The sequence below is a fragment of the Prunus dulcis genome, chromosome 1, assembly GCF_902201215.1.
Source record: "Prunus dulcis chromosome 1, ALMONDv2, whole genome shotgun sequence".
Taxonomy (NCBI): Eukaryota; Viridiplantae; Streptophyta; class Magnoliopsida; order Rosales; family Rosaceae; genus Prunus; species Prunus dulcis.
The window spans coordinates 25740761-25765897 of record NC_047650.1 but is presented as its reverse complement, the minus strand read 5'-3'; the positions used below and the strand labels follow the sequence as shown (position 1 = coordinate 25765897).

The 25137-nt window shown below is 37.9% G+C and overlaps 4 protein-coding genes and 1 long non-coding RNA gene across 10 annotated transcripts; 1 reads left to right on the top strand and 4 right to left on the bottom strand.

The window, feature by feature from the left end:
- Positions 1-9689: 9689 nt before the first annotated feature.
- On the bottom strand, positions 9690-10604 carry LOC117617289 (ribosome-inactivating protein alpha-trichosanthin-like). The gene has a single exon (XM_034346619.1). The coding sequence runs from the start codon at positions 10602-10604 to the stop codon at positions 9690-9692; it is 915 nt and encodes a 304-aa protein (XP_034202510.1).
- Positions 10605-11242: 638 nt separating this feature from the next.
- On the bottom strand, positions 11243-13386 carry LOC117614457. Of its 2 annotated transcripts, none has more exons than XM_034343274.1 (2): positions 12413-13386; positions 11243-11501 (listed from the first exon to the last, which is right to left on the bottom strand). In XM_034343274.1, exons 1-2 carry the CDS (start codon positions 12995-12997, stop codon positions 11484-11486), a joined length of 603 nt encoding a protein of 200 aa, XP_034199165.1. In that variant the 5' UTR covers positions 12998-13386; the 3' UTR covers positions 11243-11483. The 2 variants fall into 2 exon arrangements, with proteins under 2 accessions (XP_034199165.1, XP_034199164.1); XM_034343273.1 differs by lacking the exon at positions 11243-11501 and adding an exon at positions 12125-12297.
- A 1457-nt stretch (positions 13387-14843) lies between these two features.
- LOC117616818 lies at positions 14844-18758 on the bottom strand. Of its 5 annotated transcripts, none has more exons than XR_004584184.1 (8): positions 18589-18758; positions 18422-18489; positions 18064-18191; positions 17430-17510; positions 17118-17226; positions 16896-16968; positions 16127-16280; positions 15012-15450 (listed from the first exon to the last, which is right to left on the bottom strand). It is a non-coding gene; the product is annotated as an uncharacterized LOC117616818 (long non-coding RNA). The 5 variants fall into 5 exon arrangements; XR_004584183.1 differs by having other exon boundaries at positions 17430-17497; XR_004584185.1 differs by lacking the exon at positions 17430-17510 and adding an exon at positions 15981-16018 and having other exon boundaries at positions 18589-18757.
- A 509-nt stretch (positions 18759-19267) lies between these two features.
- On the top strand, positions 19268-22824 carry LOC117614661 (transcription factor BIM2). Its single transcript, XM_034343544.1, has 7 exons — positions 19268-19708; positions 19905-19989; positions 20496-20565; positions 20677-20772; positions 21286-21707; positions 21857-21986; positions 22322-22824. Exons 1-7 carry the CDS (start codon positions 19609-19611, stop codon positions 22421-22423), a joined length of 1005 nt encoding a protein of 334 aa, XP_034199435.1. The 5' UTR covers positions 19268-19608; the 3' UTR covers positions 22424-22824.
- Positions 22825-22954: 130 nt separating this feature from the next.
- On the bottom strand, positions 22955-24874 carry LOC117614660 (rhamnogalacturonan I rhamnosyltransferase 1-like). The gene is made up of 7 exons (XM_034343543.1): positions 24813-24874; positions 24621-24709; positions 24346-24508; positions 23951-24240; positions 23661-23865; positions 23412-23569; positions 22955-23311 (listed from the first exon to the last, which is right to left on the bottom strand). Exons 1-7 carry the CDS (start codon positions 24852-24854, stop codon positions 23065-23067), a joined length of 1194 nt encoding a protein of 397 aa, XP_034199434.1. The 5' UTR covers positions 24855-24874; the 3' UTR covers positions 22955-23064.
- Between the last annotated feature and the right edge of the window lie 263 nt (positions 24875-25137).

Sequence of the window (25137 nt, the reverse complement as noted above, 5' to 3'; positions counted from 1 at the left end):
CTCGGTGATCTTCCCCGATACGATGTTGCAGTGGGCCCTAGCAACGCCGATGATGCAGTTATAGAGGAGGAGGAGGAAGAAGATTGGGAGACCGAGAGTGATGATAGCGGCGATAACGAAAGTTATTATAGTTCAGATGATGAATAATGAATTTATTTGTAAATTTATTATGTTAGTGTATTCATTTTGTGTAATACAAATCTTTGAATATATGTAGTTGTTATATCCAATCCTTATATATGTCAACAAATGTAACATTGTTAAATAAATCTAGTTATAAAACCCTTTTAATAATAATTTGAAAAATTTTATTGACAAAACATTTGACGTAATGAGGTTTATGGCCAATTCTAAATTTGATTGAGTTTTCATGAGTTTATGAAAGTTTATTCCTTCACTTTATAAAACAAAAAGGACATTGTTAAAACATTGTTAAAATTTATTAAAGTTTTCAAGAGTTTATTAAAGTTTATTCCTTCGCGTGAGACATTGTTAAAACATACAACAAAATCAAAAATGAAAAAATCTTTAGTTAAACAAGATCGGTAAAACAAATAATATAACCCTCTTTATACAAAGTTAAAAAATGATGAACACAAAACCTTTCCAAAAAATACAAAGCATACACAATTTGAACTAAATGAGGAAATGGCGCCAAATCCTTGCGCGACGAATCAACCTCGTCGCGCATACTTTGCGCGACGCATATGTATTCGTCGCGTAAAGTTTGAGCGACGAATAGACCTCGTCGCGCATAGTTTGCGCGACGCATATATATTCGTCGCGTAAAGTTACAACATTGCGCTACAAAATATACTTCCGTCGAGTATGGTCTTTTTGCGCGACGATAAGGGGCCCTTCGTCGCGCAAATATATATTAGGGTAACGTTATAGTATATATACACACATATATATTTAAAATTGGCGATCGAATTAGTTCATTGTATTCATATGGAGTGAAGGACTGTAGCTGCAAAAAATCATCAACATCGGAGTTAAAATAACCGTTCAATCATCACTTTTTATTTAGAACCGTCGAAAAGTTTTACCCCGTTACTTAATCTCTGAATGTTTTTTTTGTCCGATTTTTGCTGTCTATGATCTCGAAGTATAAAAAAACAAGTTTGACGGCTGGATGACTGAAACTAGTTTCGTAGACTGCGTGTGCTATCAAAATCATATATTCACCAAAATCTCAAAAATTTGTTCATACATTTGTCAAAATGTAACTTAACGTTTATGTGGTATCCCCTAGTGTAAAAATCTGAAATTGAAGATCAAATTCAGTCATTGTATTCATATAGGGTCAACAAATGTTGTTGTAAAAAATGATCAAAATCGGAGTTAAAATAACCGTTAAATCATGACTTTTCATTTATAACCGTCGAAATATTTTGTCCCGTTCCCTGATATCTGAATGTTTGGTCTTTTTGATTTTTGGCGTATACGATCTCCAAGTATAAAAAAATAAGTTTGCCGGTTGGATCATTGAAACTATTTTAGGGTTTAGGGTTTAGGGCTTAGGGCTTAGGGTTTAGGTTTCGCGCGACGAATAACAGTTCCTATCGTCGCGCAAAGTGAAAGTGAAAAAGATTGCGCGACGGATAAGTTTTCATTCGTCGCGCAATATGGACACACAGTTCACCCCTCCATCCCCTTTGAACACTTAGTGAAAATTTCAACCGAATGAAATTCTGAACTCGCGCGATGAACAAAACAAAAACGTTGCGCAATACAAAGTCTATTCGTCGCGCAATCCCTCGACCCTCTGAACACTTAGTGAAAATTTCAACTGAATCAAAATCTTGAACTCGCGCGACGAATAACATACCTTCGTCGCGCAAAAGGCAAAGACCTTTCAGTTTCAGTCTCCAGCTAAACCCTAAATCCCAAAATTTTGGCAGCCAGAATGTGTTTTGCGCGACGAACATAGTACTTCCTGTCGCACAAGGATAACCTTACGCGACGCTTACTCCCTTTGTCGCGCAAAAGGCACAGACCCTTCAGTTTCAGCCTCCCGCTAAACCCTAAATCCCAAAATTTTGGCGGCCAGAATGTGTTTTGCGCGACGAATATAGTGATTCCCGTCGCGCAATGATAATATTGCGCGACGCTTATTTACTTCGTCGCGCAAAAGGAACAGACCCTTCAGTTTCAGCCTTCCGCTAAACCCTAAATCCCAAAATTTTGGCGGCCAGAATGTGTTTTACGCGACGAACTGAGTTATTTCCGTCGCGCAAGGTTCATTAATGCCATTTTGAGCGACAGATATGTCGTCGCGCAAGATTCATTAATGCTATTTTGCGCGACGGATTTTAAGATTCGCCGCGCAAAGTCGAATAAATCTGCAGAAATGACCCGAGCCTCCGTCTTCCCCATTTCTGGTTTTCCTCCTTCTTCCCCATCTCTCTCTGCCGTCACCTCTGCCCTCTCTCTCCATTCGTACCTCAGCCACCTCCCTGCCGTCACCTCAGTCGCCTCCCTTCCGTCGCGTATTCGCCCGTTTTTTTTCCGATTGTTCGCCGGCGATTTCTCTCTCCTCCGGCCACCATTTCCGACGCCTGAGGTATGATTTCTCGACTATTTTTTGTGCTCTAGCTGATGGTTGGTTAGGATTTACTGAATTTTCGCTGTAGGAAATAGGAATTAAAACCCTAGGTTTTGGCCGGTTTGGGAATTTCAAATCCGGCCACTTCCGGCCATTTTTCGGGGTAGGTCCGAGAAAAAAAGTGGCTCCAATTAATGTTTTCAACCTAGGGTAGGAACCTTGGCCCTTAGTTTTTAGAATTTTCCGGCAAATTTTATCGCTTTGGACACCCACGCGCTGCCGGCGCGTGTGGTGGCGGGTGGGATACTGTGGCAGTGGGGCATTGGGTCCCAGAGCAATCCCCTGTTTGTCACGAGCGCGTAGGTTTGCTCGGGTTTGAATTTGGTTGCCGTTTGAGTCTTGATCGGATTTCGCCTATTGTGCGATTTCCAGGTTTGATATGTTCGGACCGTTGGATCGAACTGAAACTCACGAAGTTGTACCTTTGTGTTTCTAGGATCGTTTAGGATTCGACCGATCGTTGATCGGAGTCCTGGATACTCCGAAATTCCAAACCCTAGGTCATGCTATGCTTTTAATTAATTAGTTTAAATTCTGAATGAAATTATATGTGCAGATGTCAGACTTGATTAGACGAGGTAGGTCGATGACGACTGCACCGAGTTCGGATCCCCCGGCTCAGTCGGCATCTCCTGCCACTGCTCCAGCTATGCTGGACCACGTGGTGGTTGGTCCCGGGGCGTCCCAGGCGCCTGCGTCATCTTCGTCATCCGTCGCGCAGCCACCTAGTGCTAGGCGGCGGCACCGGCCCCCCGACACCATCGACACGACATCGACCGACGGTACTGGTGCCTCGGGATCACAGCCAGGTATAACTACACTTTTGTATTGTTAATTTTATATTGAAATTTGACAATGTTGTTTATTTAACATTAATACCTTATTTCTTTGCAGCGAAGAAGAACACCCGAGGACCGTGTCGTCAGCTGAAGACGGCGAAGGTCACCCGGGTGACCAACAGTCGTATTAGCATCGGATACGACGAGCGCCATCGGGCTGCACCGACGGCAGAGTTGCATAGCTCCTTGGCCCACGACATTGGCCACGTCGTGCGGACCCATTGCCCGATGCAATGGAAGTCTTGGAGGGTCATGCCCGACGAGATCAAGGCGGAGGTTCGCGGCCAGTTGTCGGTATGTAGCTTACATTTTCATTATTTTTCTTTAAAATTGTGTATATTTCTATTACTTAACGTATCTAATTAATTGATTGCAGACGAACTATAACTTGGAGGATCTCGACGAAGAGTCGCTGACGTACGTCAACAGACTCTTCGCTGAGAGGTACAAGCAGTGGAAGAGCGACTTGCACCACCATTTTCAGGCCTTTGATGATCCGCAAGTCACTCTTCAGGAGGGTTGCCCGAAGGAGCTTGAGGGGCGGGAGGATAGTTGGGAGTGGCTCTGCGCTCATTTTCAAGCGCCCGAATTTGTGGTATTTTTTTAATTATATTTGTTTAATTATTACTTATTACTTATTAATGTTTATTTTAATTTTTTTATTTCATTATTATTTAATTTTTTATATTTTAACTAATACGTTTCATTTTTTGTATAACAGAATAAAGCCCAAGTGAATAAGGGTAATAGGAAGAAGAAGACCTTTCTCCACCATTCCGGCTCCAGACCCTTTTCGTATAGGATGGATGCACAGCGTCGGGTAATAATCACAAAATTTTTATTTCATTTTTAATGTCATTTTTATTAATTTATTTTTTTCATACTAATATTTTTCTTCTCTTGTTCAATTTAGGAGGGGTCCAAGTTCCCAGAGATCGACGCCTTTGGTGACGTTTATGTTCGACCCGGGAATGAGTTGGCCGAGTCCCTTCATGTAAGTATTATTTAATTTTAATTCTTATGTTACGCATTCAATTTATATGCATGTTTTAATTTATATTTTATGTTATGTTCAACAAACGATGATGGTGGAGAGGAGCCAGTTGGTTCTTTAGGAGTCCGCCTCCCAGCTTCCTCCCGAGACTCCGATCGAGTCTGTGGCTCATCCACAGGATGCTGGATTTCAGATCTTGACGGAGACGTTGGATCAGACTCTCGGGAGGAGGCCGGGGACATATTGTCGAGGGATGGGGAATGCCCGGTGGAGGGAACCTAGACCTCGTTCATCGGCGCAGTCAAACAGTCAGGTGACTGCTTTGACAGCACAGGTGGCAGAGCTTCAGGGTCAGATGTCGGTGATTCTAAAGTCCCTCGCACAGGGAGGCTTTCCAATCCCGTAGTTTCGTGCGTCGACCTCCCAGCCCGTCCACCCTGAACATGCCCACCAGACCATTGCCCCGGTGGACGCCCAGACCTCCGAGCCGCATACTGGCGACGACCCGGTTGATTTTGCTTCATTATTTGATTAGTGTATTTATTTTCATTATAAACATTTATTTTATTTGTAATACATTTATTTTATTTTATAACAAAATTTTGTTCTAATTTATTTTTATTGCAATTTCATTGTTTAATCAATAAAAAAAACCAATTTTATTTAAAATAAAAAATAAAAAAATAAAAAAAATTGTAATATTATGTTTGCGCGACGGCAAATATTTCGTCGCGCAAACCCGCATGTAACAAAAAAAATAAAAAAATCAACTTTTTTATTACTTTTAATTCTTGCGCGACGAATACATACGTCTCGCAAACACGTTTTGCGCGACGAATAGTTTCGTCGCGCATCTTCTTCGGCGCGACGACAGAGATTTTCGTCGCGCAAATATATGAGCGACGAAAACTTTCTCATCGCGCGAATGGTTCTGCGGCGAACATCTACGTCTCCCGAACAAGTTTTGCGCGACGAATTATTTTTTGTCGCGCTATTCCCGTCGTCGCGCAAATATACGTGCGCCGAATACTTGATCGTCGCGCAAATTTTATGCGACGAACAGTTGTTTCGTCTCCATACCGTTGGTGCAACGATGGTTTACCCGTCGCACAGTTTTACGCAACGAATGGTTGTACCTCGTCGCGCAAAGGCTTTCTTCACGATCTTCGCGTGACGGAATATGCGCGACGAATTGTTTGTCGCGCTGAAGTTAGTGCGACTAAATGAGACTTTGCGCGACGTTTTGTTATTCGTCGCGCAAAGAGTAAAATGTAGTAGTGCGAATGCAATAACCTTCCAAAGGCCTTCACTATCCAATAACCTGTCGAAGGCCTTCATTATCCACTAACTTGCCGAAGGCATATACACCTGCTCAAGGTCCTCGCCTTCATATATCATCCATCACTTCACATCTATCTAAATTATGACGAGCTTTAGACATCAACAATAAGAAACTATTATGTCAACGGAAAGTAGATTAGGTTGATTATTGCGACAAGAATAGAATGTTAATGGTCGAGATAGATACCGTGGTAATGGAGTTAGGACATGCTAGTTTGATTAGTTATTGGTATGGCAATGATGGTGGGCTAATTAAGCTTAATAATAACCAAGATGTGAGATAAACATGCTAGTATTTGTGTCAGACGAGGGTGATAAACATATTCCTACAACTTGAGATTGATTGTATGATGATGGGCTTGCTGGACAAGAAGGAAGATGCGATTGTATGATGATATCATGGGCTTGCTGGACAAGAAGGAAGATGCTCTCTCTCTCTCTCTCTCTCTCTCTCTCTCTCTCTCTCTCTCTCTAACGTTTGAATCTAAGGAGGAGAAGGAAAGTAACCAAGCAGCCAAGAAGAAAGGGGAAGCTCTTTCACCATTGATGAGACCCTTGTGGGCACAAATCTCCACACTTCTTTTAATTTATATGCTTCTATTTCTATTTTCAGTTGCTAAGCTTGTAGGGTTTAGTTTGAAGCCCTAGATTACTCCATTATTATTATGATATTTTAAGGTTATGAATTTTCAGATTTCATTGATGAATTTCTTTTCACCAAATTATATCCTTGATGTATGTTTTTGTTGATTGATCATCTAAGAAGACATGCTTCTTGTTGTTTGTTGGAATAATATGTTGACCGCAATATCATCATGCTTTTTTAGCAACTAATGAATGAAGTAAGAATCATTATGGTGAATTGGTTTCTTGAATTCCTTCTCTTAAATCTAAATGGATTCCTTTACTGACCAAAAGAATAAAGGTGAACCTTCATGCACACGACATGAGAATGCTTCAACAAACCTTATGATTTAATGAAGCAGAGAAGTGCTTCCAATGTTGTTAGCTTGCAATGCCTCATGTTTGGATAATTGGATTTAAATAGGGAAAGAGGGCAAAGCGCATAAATATGAAATAAAAATAATGCTTAAATATGAAATTCAAATAACATATGGCATTGATTGATTGATTTTTATTTTTTATGGATGTCTATGTTTGGTTTTATTTTATGTAGAGTATCCACAATGAGCTCCCTAAACCACATTCTTAGACAAATTTTAGAGAGGGATTAGAAAAATACAACTCCAACCATGCTCTATTCACCTCTTAAAATAAGGAGACCTCTAGGAGCTCCTAAATTTGAAGAGATAGAAATGGCTCCTAATGGCTCCCTCTAATTTAATGATGCATGCTTTGTTTTATGCATAGTTTAAACTTTAATTAATATTAACTTTTTTTATTTTTTAATTTTTTTATAGAGATGGACCAATCATATTTAATTAAAAAATAACTATAGTATTTATGACTCTCTAAACTAGGGATGATTGAAGTTCAAATTCTATAGAAAGCTCCTAAAATAATTTTTATATGATTTTTGCTAAATTTTAACTAAAAAAAAAGAGCATGATTGTAAATGCTCTTAATTTGACTCCACTCCACTCCCTTGCAAGAGGGGCAAAAATTGTGATTTTGACGATCCATTTTAAAGTTGAGGGGGTCCAGTCCCTAACTGAAGCCTTGAGCCGAAAGGTACAGTGGATTTGGGCCATGGGTGCGAGTACTTAAGCCTAGCCTCGGAATATGTATACTTCTCAATTAAAGTTTTTAATATTAACAATAGGAAATTAGAAAAAGAAACATAATTGCAGAAGTGCATTAAGCCAGAATAGTGAGTCCGTTCATTTTGAACTCAGGTTCGAATTTCTCTTTTCATAAATTAGATTAATTTAAAGTAATTTAGACTATCATTTGTATTTTTTTATTATAAAAAATTCATAATAAAGAAAAATCATGTTTAACTCGACAGTTCGTTCTTAACTTAATATGGAACTATATTCAATTTAATGTAATACTAGCAATTGCTCATTCAATTTCTCAAAACGAGCGGCTAGTTTGTGTCTTGTTGTTAACACGTTTTTACTTGGTTTTCTAAAGTGATGTTGACTTATGTATTATCTACTGAGGATTTTCATTAATTAGTTATATAACACATGTTTGACAGCCAGCTGTACTTGATCTTGCCTTGCATGCGAGCTAAAATGAATATTTGACCCATAGGTGCCAAGATACATACTTCCAAAGATTTTGATTCACAATAAAATAGATTTCTAGGACTTGGTCTACAAGCAAACGTCAAAATCTACCCCTTTGTTGGGGTCTTTCCTCTCCTCTCTTCTGAACCCAATCAAGTCAAATTTATACTGGTTGAACGTGACCATCAAGTAACTCGAAATTATAAAAGGGCACAAATGGGTTTAATAATACTCAAGAAAGCAAGTTTGAAGCTACTGCTGTTTCCAAACAAAACCTCATTAGTCATAAAACTCTGCTTCTGTTATTTCTTTTTTGCTGCTCTAGGAATTCTGGTGCTGTTCCTCCGATTTATATATTGCAAGTCGAAAAAACTCGATAAGCAATAAGATGGTGATCAAGGACAAAAGAGACGGTGGAGGCTCAACAATATTGGGTTCATTGATCAGGTCGTGCTTCTTTGTCTCCTCATCACCTGGTAAAGGTGGAAATGCAAGGAGGGAAACATCTGTATCAACCAGTTCAGGGACAGAGGCGACCATGGTTGCCGCGGCAAAGCATTTCTCTTCAGCACACAAAGTTCGGTTCGATTAATCAAGTGATGAAATGAAAGGCTCTTTTGCTTCTTTTCTTCTTTTTTTTCTTTTTTGAATTTGTATGTAATTGGGGGTTCCCTACAAAGTTCGTACGTATAAGCTGCTTTTACATGTGAATATATATATGGTTGACCATTGCTATTTTTACCCCTATCTCTAAATTCTGTTTACAACCTTAAAAAAAAGATATTTACATGGGCTAAGTAGAAGAATTAGGTAAAAGGCCGATTAAGAAAGGCGAGGAGGAGACCAAGAAAAAACAGAACTGTCCTACCAGCTTTACAATCTTACAAAAGATGTGTTGCATTTTTTCTTCTATGGCTCCTCTCCTTTCTCCTTGTTTTTCCAAAACGACAAAACATCATAGAACTGTATCAAAATAAATCAGAAAATGGAAAATTAATAGGTGAGATATCGAATATTGTATATTAAACATACGCGCAGGGCAGACTTTGAAACCAGAACTTGCCACGACCCTTCCTCCTCATACATGCAAATTTGACCCCTCTCTTGCCTTCGATCTCTTCAATATCAAAATCAGATTCATACAGGGGGATTCAAGTCAACGCTCTCCAGCTTATCCTCAAGAGCTTTGGCTATTAACTCAACTTATTATTACTCCTATAATAATCTTGTGATGATGAGGATGATGAAGATCACACTTGGAATTGGGTGTGCCTCTGCCGCATATTAGTTTTGTTGCAGTAGATGACAAGTAACTCAACAATATATCATTTTCATTCCTAGAAATCTACAAAATGGGTGCACAATCTGAAAAAACACAAGATCTTATAAAGAAAAAGTGCCCATAAAAAAGCAGTGAAGAAAGGTAGAAACACAAGAATCAAAAGCAGGAAAATCCAATCAATGGAGAACAGGTTTATATTGAAGAACAGAAGTTAACCTTGCTTTATTTTATAGATTACACACGACAATCGACTTGCACACCTCTCAAAACGGAAGAGTACTAGCAAACAACAGAGGTACAAAAAACATATATAAAGCTAGGGTACAACTAAGTTGAAGTAATATCCATGAGGACAACGTATTTCAAAGAGACGCACACTATCGGTACTATAAGCACATGCTACAGCAACCACTTATTATGTATGTTGTATTTATTTTTTGGGTTTTCCGATGTGAGGCTTTAGATTCTTTAACAGAGGCTTTTTCGCTGAAGGTCCAGGATTGGCATTTTGGTTTCGATCGTAGAGCAGCATAGCGACACCCCGAACAACGTCTGAGTCAACACTGCGTACTTCAACGCGTTCATTTTTGATATTATGGAGCACAACAGCCTTCTGGAATTGTGTTTGATTGGCCGGAACCCTCTGGATCTCTTCAGAGAGATCAGACCAATGGGTTTCCAGGCTCCGAATTGCAAGGCCTGGTATAATGGGATCGTAGACATCCTTCATGCTATTGCGGAGTAGACCCTCAATGAACCGAAACCTTGCCGCTTCGCAGATCATCTGAATTACCACTATAAACCCTATAGCTTGGTCGGATTGGGATGGTGCCAAGCGCAACAGGTTGATGGCGTCATCTAGTTCATTGCGTCCCAGAGGTATCCGCTCAAGAATAGATGTATCTGGATGCAGACCTGCCACTGCTGGGTTACGAGCACGATCACGTGCTATATTCCGTTTCACTGCTTCTTCCGCTGCTCGCGAAAGCCCGGTGTAGCTGCCGTCGAAGTCCAGAGGAGGCATCCGAGTGGTGTCGCTGAACAAGGTGTGGATTGGAGGCGGATTCTCACGAGCATTTTCTTTAAGAAAGTAGGATCGGCCACCTGCAGCATAACCCACCACGTAAGCGTTCACCACATCGATTGCGAGCCTGATGGTATTGTTTCCAGAGTTTGTGAGATCAACAAGAAGAAAGCGCTGTGCGTCTGGCACATCTTCTCTTCTAGGCAGCACCGGTATACCGTGTGATTTAGATCGTCCGGCTGTGAGTCGCTGTCGCAGAGATTCTATGAAGTCGCGGTATTTCTGGGGGGTTGTATTCTTAGTGGAGAAGGACAGTGCCATTTTAAGAGCAGCAGTAACAAGGCAAATATTTGAAGCTTGTTATTTTCGAGGGATTTGTGTACATTGATTAGATGAGTAGCAGCGATATCGATATATATAGTGAAATAATGGATCGATGCCAATGCCATTCTTGGTGGAAAAGTACTAGAAGCTATGCAGACGATTTCGGCTTGCTGCAGCCTTGTTGGACTTTGACTTGACCCAGTAATACACTGCAGCCCATGTTGAAACGCAAGCCAAGTCATCCTTATCTATATATAGGACAATAATATCGTGAAATTTAACATTAAAATATCAAATTGACATAAAAGATGGCGTTCAAGAGGGTAAAATTATGATTTTGATATTTTGGGTCCAAAAGTTTCAGTCAGCCCTAGCCCAGAAGATGTCTAGAGGTCGGCGGCTCATTTTAAAATATAGGCAAAGCTGTAAAGTTCGATCCATCAAATGACTTCTCTATGATGTTTTCTAAATTTTGAATTTGAATGGAAATTAATTGGTCAAACAAGTTATATGTTTCTCAAATTTTGAGCTGGATTGGAAATCAGTTAGTCAAAAAAGTGAGTCACACACACCTCAATCTTTTAAAAAGAATAAAGAAGATAAAATATGATAATAAAGACCAAGAAGAAGACCTCTTATGAACATCCTAGTCCATGAGAAAAAAATAATCTGTTGCTAAAAGTTTTGACGGAAAAGTTCGTTCTGAACTTAATCAAATATAGATTCATTCATTCAGTCTTCTTCTTTCATTAACAAAGACTATTCAATTCACTAAGACGTGTGCTTGTCGCTTGTGTCTATCTTTGTCACGCGTTTGTACTTTGTTTTCAAAAAGTAATGTTGACTTCTGTACAATCTCCTGAGATTTGGATTATGTCAATATATGACTGCCACCTGCAGTTTAAGTACTTCATCATCATCTTGAATGCGAGCTTAAAAAAACACAAAACAAAACAAAAAGAATATTTGACTGGATGTGCCTGACCAAAATTTTGATTTACTAGTAAACACAATTTTAAGACTTGGTCTCCAAGCAAACGTCACAATCTACCAATGTGTACTGGGATCTTTCCTTCTCTCTGAACCAATCAAGTCAAGTTTAGAGTGAATTCAACTTGACCAGCAAAGTAACAGGAGATTATAAAAGAACATAAACTAGCTACAAGTTTAAAAACCTCTACTGTTTCTATACATGATTAAAGCTCAAGGACAAGAAGAAAGAGAGCAGAGCCTCAACAAGATTGAGTTCATTGATCAGTTCATCATGCTTCTTTGTATCATCATCAGCTGGTAAAGATGAAAATGTAATAGAAAGGGCTACCATGGTTGCCGCAGCAAAGTTTTTCTCTTCAGCACACAAAGTTAGGTTAGATTAATCAAGTGATGAAAGGTTCTTTTTCTTATTAGTTTTATATAAGTTGCGTAAGCTCTGTGAACAACGGTTCGAAACTCCCAGAGCTTGATTAGAAGAATTAGGGAAATGCGGTGATTAAGAAAGGCCAGGAAGAGTCAAAATGGAAAACAATCACAAAAGGTGGAGATCCATTAAACATTACTGCACAATGTCAAAAAAGACAACAAGTCCTAGCCAGCTATACAATCTTTACACAAGAGATGAGATGTTGGATTTTTCCTTCTATGTCTCCTGCCCTTTCTCCTTGCATTTCCAAAACGACAAAACATCATAGAACTGTTTCCAAACGAATTAAAACAAAACAATATTTAATTGGGAAGTTAATCACAACATGAAATTATCAACTGAGATAATGAATATATTTGTATATTATTATTAAACACATACATACCGATTGAGGCTCTATCTTCTTGCTCACGGCAGGCTTTGAAACCACAACTTGCCATGAGCCTTCCTCCTGGTAAGTGCGAATATGACCGGTCCCTTCCTTGACCCTTCTTTCGCCGTTGATCTCTTGATGTTCTTCTTCAATATCAAAATCAGATTCATACAGACATGGAAGCTCAGAGGGATCCAAGTCAACGCTCTCCTGCTTATCCTCAAGTGACTTGGCTATTAACTCATTATCATTATTATTAATCTTGTGATTATAATCACACTCGAAATGGGATGTGCTGCTTCTGCTGCCTATAAATTTTGTTGCAGTGCATGACAAGTAATTGAAGAATATTTTCGTTTCTAGAAATCTAAATTGCGGGCACAATCTGAAAAAACACAAGATCTTACAAAGAAAAAGTGCCCATAGAAAAGCAGTGAAGAAGGGTAGAAACACAAGGATCAAAAAGGGGATGCAAACTATGAGGAAGATGGAGAGAGCTACACAGGCGCATGCCTTTGCCCACAACTTCACCACTTGTTGAAACAAGAAGATTATGGAGGAGATTAAATATTTATTCTGTGAAACCACACGAGGCATTGAAATTAATGATTTTGGAAGTTTAAACACAATTTTCCAGTGAAAATATTAAACGTTAAAAAAGTGTTAATTTGTGTTTAGAGGGCCATGAAACTAGGAAAAATTCCAATAAAGTCGAGATTATGTTGAAGAACAGAAAGATCATATATTCATTCGTTCATTCATTCATCCACCATTGCGAAGCTAATCATAATTAGCTCGAGAGGGGCATGCACCGGTAGATGCGTGCCACGTGGCGGGATGAGTGGGGACTCGTGCCTTCAGGTGTCACTAGAATGCAGGCTCCATCTTTTATGTGAACCAATCTGGGAAGAAGATGAGGTTTCGGAGTGATTGAGGTAATATAATAGCGCAGCATAGGAATTAGGAAATTAGGAGCAACATGCAAAGCAAAGAACGTAGGAACGTACGTGGGTGTAGTTTATGGGAATATATGTAGGCACATAGTAAGCACGTCCTTTCGTTTCTTGTGGCCTCTTCTTAATCTCTGTGGCACTTCCATGGATGACGGAGATCCACCAATTGCACTTCCATGGAGCTTCTATAAATGTTGAGGGGTTATAATGAGGGAGACAGGCTATTAAGGAACTTCTCATTATAACCGAAACATATAAAAATTTCTCCTCACTGAAATTCTTATTCTAATCTCGCTGTGAAGAGCGACGCTTGGGCCGAAGCCCAAACAGTGAAAAAACTGCACAAGAATATCGAACCCAATGAGTACAAATTAAGGCCTGTTACTAACGGTAGAGGAAGGCGTTTGCACGATTATTGCGCAGCCCAAATCATCATACATTTATATTCTCCGAAAAACAGAAACACAGCACATGTACTTGTTAAATTCAACTCTTTTTTTTTTGCTTTTTGCGAAAGGTTAAATTCAACATTAGTCGTTCACACGAGTAACAACGAATTAAATAATCATTATTATATAAAAATAGATAATTTTAGACCACGTTTAGTGTATAAGATTGAATTGAATTAATAACTCACTAGCTTCTCAGCACACGCTTCCGCGTGTGCGAGAGGCTTTCTTTTAATCACACGCGCTACGCGCGACTTACAAAGTTTCGTAAATATTTTTTCGCAATTGTATTTATATAGATGTCCGTTTCAACAGTTTCATATTTTAATCGCACGCATGTGATATATCGTTGTTTTAAATGTTTTCCTTTATCCACTGTATTTTTCTAGACGTCCATCTTAGCATATTACACGCTATCAAAGAAAAAAAAGAAACTGCTAAGATGGACGTCTAGAAAAATACGGGCGATAAAAGGTTTTTAAGATGACGATTTATCACACGCACGCGATTAAAATATGAAACTGTTGAAACAGACATCTATATAAATACAATTGCAAAAAAATATTTATGAAATTTTGTAAGTCGCGCGTAGCGCACGTGATTAAAAGAAAGCCTCTCGCACACGCAAAAGCGTGTGCAGAGAAACTAGTCTAATGAGCTTTAGGAGCTAGGGGGGATTCTTTGTGTTTTTTTCTTTTCTTTTTTTGAATTTTCTGTTTTGGTGGAATTGAAAATTTTCCTTGTTTTCCCCATAATTTGAAATACCTTTTATCAGCTTGGGTAAAACGCTTTTTCCTGTTGAATTGTCCTTAAAAGTTCTTTTTTTCAATAATTTGGTAACATATGTTGTATTGTATTCATTGATAACCTTTATAAAAATAAATTATTATCATTGTTGATCATATTGAAAAGAATTTAAAACAAATGCAAGAACTAATTTAAATTCCTCTTTGTATTTATTTAAAACAAAACTCGTAACACCAAAATATAGTAATTGAAGCTAGTATTGCAATGTTGACCAAAAAAAAGAAAAGAAAAAAAAGCTAATATTGCAACCATTGAAAAAGGAAAAGAATAAACAAAAAATTCATGACAATTAAAATCCTTTTAGCTACTGCTTGTACATAAACCTCCTCCGGCAGCAATTTTATGCTCTCCTGCTACTATCTTCTTTGGTAGCCTCATGCAGCAAATTGGATCTGCATTTATATTATTTTTAAAACCAAAAAAAAAAAAAAAAACCTTAATATGAAGCAAGATATAAGAATACTAAAACAATCCATCAAAACAATAGACTTATGTTTCGGAATAAGTCTATTGCAGCGTGTCATTATGGGTGTGTTATTATCAGCTTCACCACGCCCTTCAACTACTAAAACAGATTAGCCCTTCAAGTGTTTGGTTTATTCAAAGCCAACAACTTTAAAGTTACATATATGACATTCCTGGATAAAGCAACTGCTATAAATGAGAGATGACATTCTTCACAAACTTTAATTTTATCCATATAAATATCATTAGGGACAAAAGCAGTTTTCAGAAATCAAATTACACAGTTTATATAAATTTTGACAGGAAGAATGAGAAATGCTCAGAGTAATTGCCACCACAGAAAATTATGTCCCTTCTAGCATCCATATGAAATAACCTAATAGAAACATTGAGAAATCGCCCAATTAGTACATAGAAACACAGAATTTAAAGCTAGAAACATAGGTTCTTTTGCATCACGACACCTTCACCTAAAGCGAACACATAGCCACACAATTGTTTAAACCAAACCATAAACTTGCAATTTCCTTTTAACATGGCCAAAATACCCACACCTCCATCTGCATCTCCATCACTCTATCACCCTAAACACTGAAACCACACAAAAATGCATTCTACCGAACGAAAAATAAAACCCATTAAAAAATGCCATAAACAAAACATTCCCAATGATTACAGGCTACACAAATTATCCCATAAATTAAATCCACAACCCCATCTGCATTAGCTGCTGATGGAATGTGAACTTCAAAAACTTCGAAACGTATTGTTAAAAACTTCTACATTGGCATAAGACCCTCTCATACGAAACAATAAATGGTAATAAATAAATAAATCTATTCCAAAACTAAAATCAGAAATTCATAACAATACAAATGTAAAATTAGAGGGATTACACATAGCGACCTTATCTAAACTCAAAAAACCTAATTCCAGCAGCTGACCTGAAATTGGGATTTGTTATACAGAAGCAATTCAATTACTGAAAGTGAAAAAAGACAAATATGTCACTCAAAACAAAAAACAAAAAAACAAAGGTATGAATAAGGTACCTTTGGACTTGTCCATGAAGAAGAGCGACTTTGGTTCACTGCTCGAAGAAGTCATGATCAGTGCTTATCACTCACCATGATGCTTCCCTTTTGTTTTGCTTTCATGTTATTCTTGAACTCCCTCCAACTCTGATCCTCATTTTGCTTTTAATTCCTGTATAAAAAATAATCCCTTGAGAAAAAAAGAAGAAGAAAAAATCAAAGCATAATCTTATTCGTAACATAAAAAATAGAAGTTGATGCCTGAACTGGACACTTTACATCAATATGAAACTGAATCTGGATCTAGAATGACCTGGACACTTGACAAAAAATAAACACAAAGAAAGAAGAAACTAATAATGATAGTGTAAACAAATAACAAATGTAAACCAACACCCAATTCCAGTCAGAAAACAACCCAAAAGTATCCCAAAGGGTGATTTGTTTGCTTTATTTTTCCTTTGTCACCTGCATCTTCCAGAAAGACAAAAATAGAAATCGTGGATTCTCACTAACACATGAACGTAGAGAAATAAAGCCATGGCTTTGTTAGGCACATTTGGAGGCCCAAATTATCAGCCGAAAACAGAACACCTAGTTACAGTAGAGCCAATATTAAAATGTCTATTTTTTTTTTTTTGGTTGGGGGGGAGAGAGGGGAAGGGATTGTATAATAATGGACAACTTTTGAGAGAACCCAGTAGGAAAAAATCATCTTCCAACTAAACTAATGTATGCTGATTGGAAACTTAAAATACAAAATATAACGAAATGAAGAATCATTAACCTTAAATATAGTTTCCTCTGCGTCTTCTGGAACCATTATGCGTCAGAGAGTGCGAGGTGAGAGGCGATTCCATCTGTTGAGATAAAATTCCAAAGACTTTTTAATTTCATAAGTCAAACACATAAATAATTACAAACACAAACACAGACCTAGACCCTAGCCAAAGTTTCAGTCAATCAAACATAAATTAGGGATAGCTTTGCGTGAGAGAGAGATTCGTACCATTTAAAGAATTGATGCTCTGCATATTGAAGATTCATAAACAGAAAGCATGGAACCGGAGTCATTGAAGCAATTCTGGACTTCGAGTTCTTGAACTAATGACTGGACCCTGAAATTTGAAGAAGAAGAAGATGAGAGCGTAAAAAATCTTAAAGGAATTGCTGCCCTATACGGATTAAAACTAAAGAGAAAGAGAAATGGTTATAAGATAACTAAAACTAAATTTTTTATTTTTTTCATTTGATCCCTTTTCTCAGAAACCATACAATAATATAAAGGCGGCCAAAAACATAATAGTGAAATCAAACTTACACACATCGTTGAGTTTTAAAATTTATTCCCCACTCCACTGATTCCAACAGTTTTCTCAAACTTCGGTTCTGTTGAAAAGGTCTCAAGCATGCAAAGCACAGGGTGAGAGGCTAATATCCATATAACATGAATCCTAGGAAGAAATACTTAAGTTTTGTGCAAGCCTAAACACATGAAAACTTGACCATACTTGGCATCTTGAAGCATGGCATACTCGTACATGAAACTATTATTCAAAAAGTCAATATAACAAAGAAAAAGAACTAAAAAGACAAAATTTGACCAACACTAAAAAATCTTACAAATTGATACAACGTACAAATCTCTTCACTGTTCTCACTTCTAATTTCATTTTCACCCTCATTATGGAATTGTTGCATTCATTGAAATTAGTTTTATTATATAGAACTAAGCTTTTCTAATTTCTCTTCATTTCCCAATTCTTATTTACAAAGCTAAATTAGATAATACAAAATAAAGCCGACCAACAAAGTGTTCAAATTAAAATCAACTTTGGCATTTTAGCAAACACTTGGAATGCTAAGCTGAATATATGCAAGTGAATAATCCAACTAAACCCTTACAGAGGAAACAGTTCAAATATGAAAGAAGCAGAGGCAGGGCGTCATATTACCTGAGACTGAGGGTTGGTGATGCGAGATGGACCGTCTGATTTAGAATCTGAGTAAACGTCGATCGGTTTTAACAGCATCATACCATAATTTTCTTGCCTCTCTCATACACTGCAACATCTTACAAATACTGAAAATTCACAAAAAGAAAAAATGAAAATAAGCATACAAAATCATAACATAATTTTATACCAATTTTCTGGAATAAACACAGGCAAAAGAGAAAATCAGCCACACAAAGACATGAACTACCAGATTGATGAGCACATAAGCATACAAAATCATAACATAATTTTATACCAATTTTCTGGAATAAACACAGGCAAAAGAGAAAATCAGCCACACAAAGACATGAACTACCAGATTGATGAGCACACTGGGGGTTCCAATATTGATTGCTTCAGCTCTTTTTCCTTCAATCTTCCTCCCTGTAACAACAAACCAAACTCAATTTATGATTTACTTCTCAATTTTCGACATCACAAATGAAGAAACGAACCTAGAAAAAATAAATAAAAACCTCAAACCTTTTTATGCAGTGAGTAGATGAGGATTCTTGCTCTGCGAAACATGGGAGGGGAGGAAATGTGTTTCCAAGTTTGAGGGCCATGGTGGGTTTTGGATGGTTTCAGTTTTGCTTTCATCTTTTTTGAATAGAACGTGCCAGAAGAAACTGATAGGAAGAGCAACTGCTCTGGAGTGGGGTCTGTTAAACTTTTTTCTTTTCTTTTTAATTTTTTTAAAGTTTCTTTTACAATTATACCGTATTTTAATTAAAATCGGTGTGTATTAACATTTTAAGGATATTTTCAGAATTTTGAATGTTTTATTATTATTTTTTTTTTGCTTTATATATATAGATTAAGTTAATGACAGGTTGAAACAAGATACTAACTGATGTGGTAGTATATCATTTGTGGGTTCATTTTACATCTGATTTATTTACAAATTATATAAATTTAGTGTACTAAGTTTATATATTTAATATTATTGTAGTAGAAAATAACCATATATATTCTGTTCTGTGGAAGTATTTATTTATTTATTTATTCATTTTTCTTAAACAACACATATGAATTGTTAGTCGTTCATTACATCGTGACAATAATACCCCAAAAAGAAAAAGAAAAAAGAAACGGGAATTAAGTGACCTCACGGGAAGCATATGAGGTCACCCACATGGTAATCTCACTCCATCAAGTTCGCGCAAACGAGTCATGGTGACACACACAGTTCACAAGGCAGAGAGCCAAACAGAAACAGCAGTGTAAGCTGCTGCTGCTGCTGCTGCCTTAATTAAACATACACAGGTGGCGCCTTGCTCATGCTCAGTCGGAAAAAAACAAGTACACCCAAATACAAATTCCTCATCCAACTTCAATTCTCAATCAACCATCCAAAAAGCACTCTCAGTCTCTCAAATCTCCATTGCACCTTTGGGTGTTTGACATTTCTGAGATTTTCTTCTTATCTAGGGTACTTTCCAGATTCGTGCAGAAAATCTTGGAATATAAACCCAGGCCCATCTCAATTCACATAGAAGGACGATGAGAACCGCAGCCAAAGGCAATCAGGAGGAGGATGACTACGACGACGAGGAATTTGGCTCCAGAAAAGAGGGCCCTTCTTCCAATTCCAACAGCAAAGGTGACCTTTTTATCTCTACCCACCTTCTTTTTACACATGGGTATTTCGTATTTGTAGATCCATCGATATGTTTTTGAGCTTTACTGCTTTGGCAATTGTAATTCGGCACAAAAGATTTCTTCTTCATATGTTTTGAGCGGACAACGATAAGGCTAGTTTGTAATTTGAAATTCGGAATTTGGATCATGCAAACCAGATGCCAAGAACAACGATAAGGCTAGTGCTATACGATCGAAACATTCAGTCACGGAGCAGCGAAGGAGGAGCAAGATCAACGAGAGGTATACTTTATTTGCATTTGCTTTCCATCAAATTCTCATTTGAAATTTACTCTAGCCAAGGGATAATTGCTTCGAAACAGAAAGGGCGGGGCCGGCGGTATATTCATAGATCATTGCACACTTCTCATCATTCAACAATTAGTTGGTGTTATTATTAGGAAGTGTTTCTGATGTTTGTACGGATGGTAATTCTGCTTAGCGGATGATGCCAATTTAACCATTTACTTATTTAGACGTGATTATAAATGTTTTTGTTTAACAAGTCAATTGCTTGAGCTTTTCATGTTCTAAAAAGTAGATAAAGTTTGAAGCTTGCATGGTTTTCTTTTATTCAAGGGAGAATTCGTCCACTTGTTGTGGAGTGTTGACATGCCACATGGTGGTTACATCATGGATGTTGAAGTTCTGATGTTAAGAATTGGTAGTGCAGGGTATGAGTTGCTTTAACAAGAAATGTATGATTGATTGTCAATAGAGCTTGAGGGAGCTTAATCTTTTTCTTACAGATTCCAGATATTGAGAGATTTAATACCCCATAGTGATCAAAAAAGAGATACGGCATCATTCCTGCTCGAGGTACTGTTGTTTGTGTGTGGATAAACTGTGTAATTTGTTAAACTTGTTTTACAAGCACGCTACTTAAGTGTAGTTCATGGGTTGGTTACCACTTTTTTTTTTTTGGGACAGGTGATTGAGTATGTCCAATATTTACAAGAAAAAGTCCACAAATATGAAGGTTCATACCAGGGGTGGAGTCCTGAGCCCACAAAGTTAATGCCATGGGTAATGTTCTGACTTTTGCCCACTTATGTAGTCTGGGTGTTAAGGTGCTATGTCCACCTGTATGCTCAAAGCCAGATGTTAAATCGCTGCATATGTGCGTTCTTTAGAACTAGGATTGGTCTATGCAATTATACTATCCTGAACTACAGAGGATCTTTGTTTTGTTTAGGTGTTAGGGTTTAGAGAGGATCTGATTGCTTGCTTTCCTGCATAAAAACCATAAAGCTTTACAAGAGTACGGAAACATTAATGCCTTTTCTTGAGCTCAACAGTTGTGATAACTTTGTTTTCTTTTTTCTTTTTGGAGGTGTTGTCACTGATTCATTGCATAATGTGTTGAGTTATTGGGTAACTATGGAATGGGCTCAATTGCTGATAAGGTGGAATTATATTAAGCTGCTTCTGATGCATGTTTTCTGGCACAATGAGGATAGCTTCTGAATATGACACTTAATTTCCTGTTTAAGATACTTCTTGATCTAACATGCTTACACCCTACCCTGCGTGAAACAGAGAAATAGTCACTGGCGTGTGCAGAGTTTTGTGGGTCATCCTCAGGCCGGAAAGAATGATACTGGTGCAGTGTCACCATTTCCTGGAAAATTTGATGAAAATGGCATTTCTATCACCCCGAACATGCTTGCGAATAGCACACAGAATCCAGTAGAATCTGATCCTAGCAGGGATGTTGCTTCCAAAATTATGGATCGGCAACCTGAGATAGTGAACAAGGCAATTCCTCTGCCTATGCCTCTGCCGGTTAACATGGCCCCCGTCAGAAGTGATGGTATACTTGCCCATCCTCTTCAGGGACCAGTTTCTGATGCCCAATCAACTCAGTGCCCCACCACTAGTGCTAGTGATGCACTGAATCAACAGGAGGAGCTGACAATTGAAGGTGGCACAATAAGCATCTCAAGTGTTTACTCACAAGGGTGGGTACTCATGCTATATCTATAGGACTTATGGTTTTGGTAAACATTAAAAAAAAATTATGAAATTTCTGTTATATGCTGAAAGGTTTTTATATAGCTTATGTCCTACGAGATAAGATGGTAACAGGCATAAAATTGATGATGAACAGGTTATTAAACTCTCTGAATCAAGCACTGCAGAGTGCTGGTGTTGATCTGTCACAGGCTAGTGTCTCAGTGCAGATTGATCTTGGAAATCGTGCGAACCGAGGGCTATCCTCTGGAACACCTGCTTCTAAGGTACATATTAGGTATTTGAGTTTTGTTCTTATGGTGGAGTTGGTAGGTAAGCAGGGTTTGGGTTCTTCTACCTGTAAAGCACCTACATTCTTTATTCTCCTGGTTGCCAAAAGAAATGGCAAGTAAATTTTATTCTGAAGAACTGGAATAGTATAAAGGGTTCCATTTCTTTTGTTTTCTTTTCTTCCACTGCCCTGAAAACTGTCTCCATTAGCCATCTTTCTAAAAGCATGTGGGTCTGTTTAGTTTAAATTGCAACACTCTTTTCATCCATTCTTATGGATCTGTCAACCTCTCATTCTGGATAATCTTATAGTTTGATCACTACTTTCCAGGATCATGAGATTCCCCATTCAAGCAATCAAACAGTGGCACATTTTAGGGATGCTGGCAGTGGAGAGGACTCAGATCAAGCTCATAAGCGCATGAAGACATAAAACTAGTGTCTGTCTCGATTTCTCCCAGATTTTACTCTTTTATTATGATTTGGGATGTCATAGTGTCATCTTCTGGTTAGTGTACATGGGGTGGTATGTATTTTTTATTTAAAAATTTTAAAACACTATTTCATTGAACTCCTGTTTAGAGCCGTTTCCGTAATTTATAGATTTCTTTGAGTAACCCATCTTAGGGGATCCCATTACCCGTAATTTAGCTGTATCGTACATAATTATTTCTAATGTAATGGTGCCACTCAGGGCCGATTTCTTGGTAATTGAGTTGGTAGTTTGTGTCCTGGGCATTATTGGTTTAGAGCAAACATTCAGGACACGGCATGCTTGTATTAAGTGGCAAGATTTTTGTCTCTTTGGAGTTTATCATCTGTTTGTTTTTTTCAGTCATTGAATTTACTGATGAAACTATCCTCATTGTGAAGAACCTGCAGTGCAAGGAACCTTCAGCTTTTCTGTGAATAACATTACACTTTTGAGTATTTGGATGGCAAAATTGCGTTGATCAAAGGAAAGAAAACATCCCAGTCCCCTCTTCTAATCCCAACCAAAGGGAAATAAAACAAAAATTATTTTACATTAGTCATGGGGAGTGGAATCTAATGGCATATGTAGCATGTAAATATTTACGGACTTTTTGGTTTTTTAGGAATTGGTGGCAAACATTCCTCTGGGTTGTTATAGAAATTTTCTTCCTCCTTGGGCTTGCCAGGAATCTCCATTCTTTGAGTTGGGATGCCCATGCGATCAGCATGCCCTGTTTTCACTGCCTGGGAAAATTCATCCCAGCTCAGAGTTCCGTTCTTGTACTGGTCTATCAAATCCACCAGAAGCATTCTGTCTACACGAATTGTTGTCCTGAATCCCAAGTACCTGTACATATAATATGTATATATAAATTGATATAAATTGTTAGTGAGAAAGATATTAATACAAGTAATGAAGAAACTTTTGATAACGTATATGTAGATACCTTCTATGGCCTTCAACAACTCTTGCCATGTTTCCTCCATAAGTAGGAACAAAGATGTCACTTTCCAGTGACACAATGTAATCTAATGCCGCCATTTGGTTCGAATGTTTGCGGAAGGGCTCAAGGTCTGAGGCTCTAAGCAATGATTCCTTTTTAACCTGTATCACACACAACAATAACATATTTCATACACATACGCATATATAATAGTTATACCACAACTTGTTTCTTAAGGTTCAAGCAACTAACCATATGGGGAAAGGCTAATCTCAGAGATGCCATTCTCCTTTCTCCTCCATATATATCGCCTGCCGCGATGTAAACTTGGATGCCAGGATCAATATCCAATGCCCTCAATGCAAGGGCAGTTTCCTCAGGAGTTAAAGGGCATGACCCAGCTTTTCTTTTCTTTTCAGAATCTATTATTTTCTCTTTCCACCATGGATAAGCAAACCTGTTGGACATATAACGTGCAAAAATTAAATTTTATTCATAAATATGAGCTTGAGGAAGTGAAGTTAAGATTGGTGGTCTCTCACCTCATATTTGTCAATTCTTCAATTTCTTTCTCATTGCAACCCTCAGTGCAACCAGAAAATGCCAACATGTCCATTTCATATCTCAGATGAAGAACTAAGAATGGACCCTTTTCCCTCAGAATCCTAACAATCTTCTTCCCCAATTCCTCAATGGGAGGAGTGAATCTCAGAGCCTTATAATTCGCTTTGCACCGCAGTTCCTGAACCTCTTTCGGGATCCCATTATTTGCAAGCCTGGCATCAGTTTTAGTAAAATGCAGAACTCCATACTTCTTTATCCGAGGAAGAATCTGTTTACACATAGATTATATCCAAAGATTAATCATAATATTAAGTTTGGTAACACAAAATGACCATGATTAATTATACTTAAACAGGAATTAGGAACCAACCACTTGGTCGTAATATGACATGTTAGACCAACTAGCAGGTGGCATGGAATAGAGAGTAGCTATCTCCACTCTCCTGATCTGGTTATGAGGCAGAACTTTCAATATCCGAACCTCATCTCTCAGCGATGATATGAAGTAATCCACATCAAATATGTCCTCAAACCGACTGCCATGTTAAGTATTTAACTTAGTCAAATTTAACGAGCTTGATAATCTATATGTTAATTAAGGTTCTTCAGGTTAAAGACAAGAGGGCAGAGTTTTTAAATTCGACTGACCTGCGATCATTCCAAAAGGAGGTATTATCCAACTCAGGAACTATAAGTGTGACATTCATAAACCTTGCAATAGCTACCATGTCACAAATCTGCAGTGTAGATTTTAAGGGCATGCATGCATTACTTGAATTTTCAAGTATAAATATGCAAATTGAGACTCAGATATCAGTATAAAAGTATAAAATCACTCACACCAGCTCGCATTTGATTCAACCCTCCATTTGATGAGACCATCAGATATCCATTATTCTCATAATCCCCTAGAATTTTAATTATTAAGATGGTGAAGATATCAGATAACGGGCCAACAACGTATATCAAACTAATTAACAGCTGTTATAACAAAGATTCCTAACTTTAGGAGAAAGTTGTGGACTCACTTTCAGTTTCAGTTGTTTGTGGTTGAGGCGGAGCAATAAGCTGAGAGTTAGCGCGGAACATCAAGACCCGGGGCTTCATGATATCGCTGAGCGTGCTCAACTGCACTGCACAGACAGCGAGAAGCAAAATGGTTGTG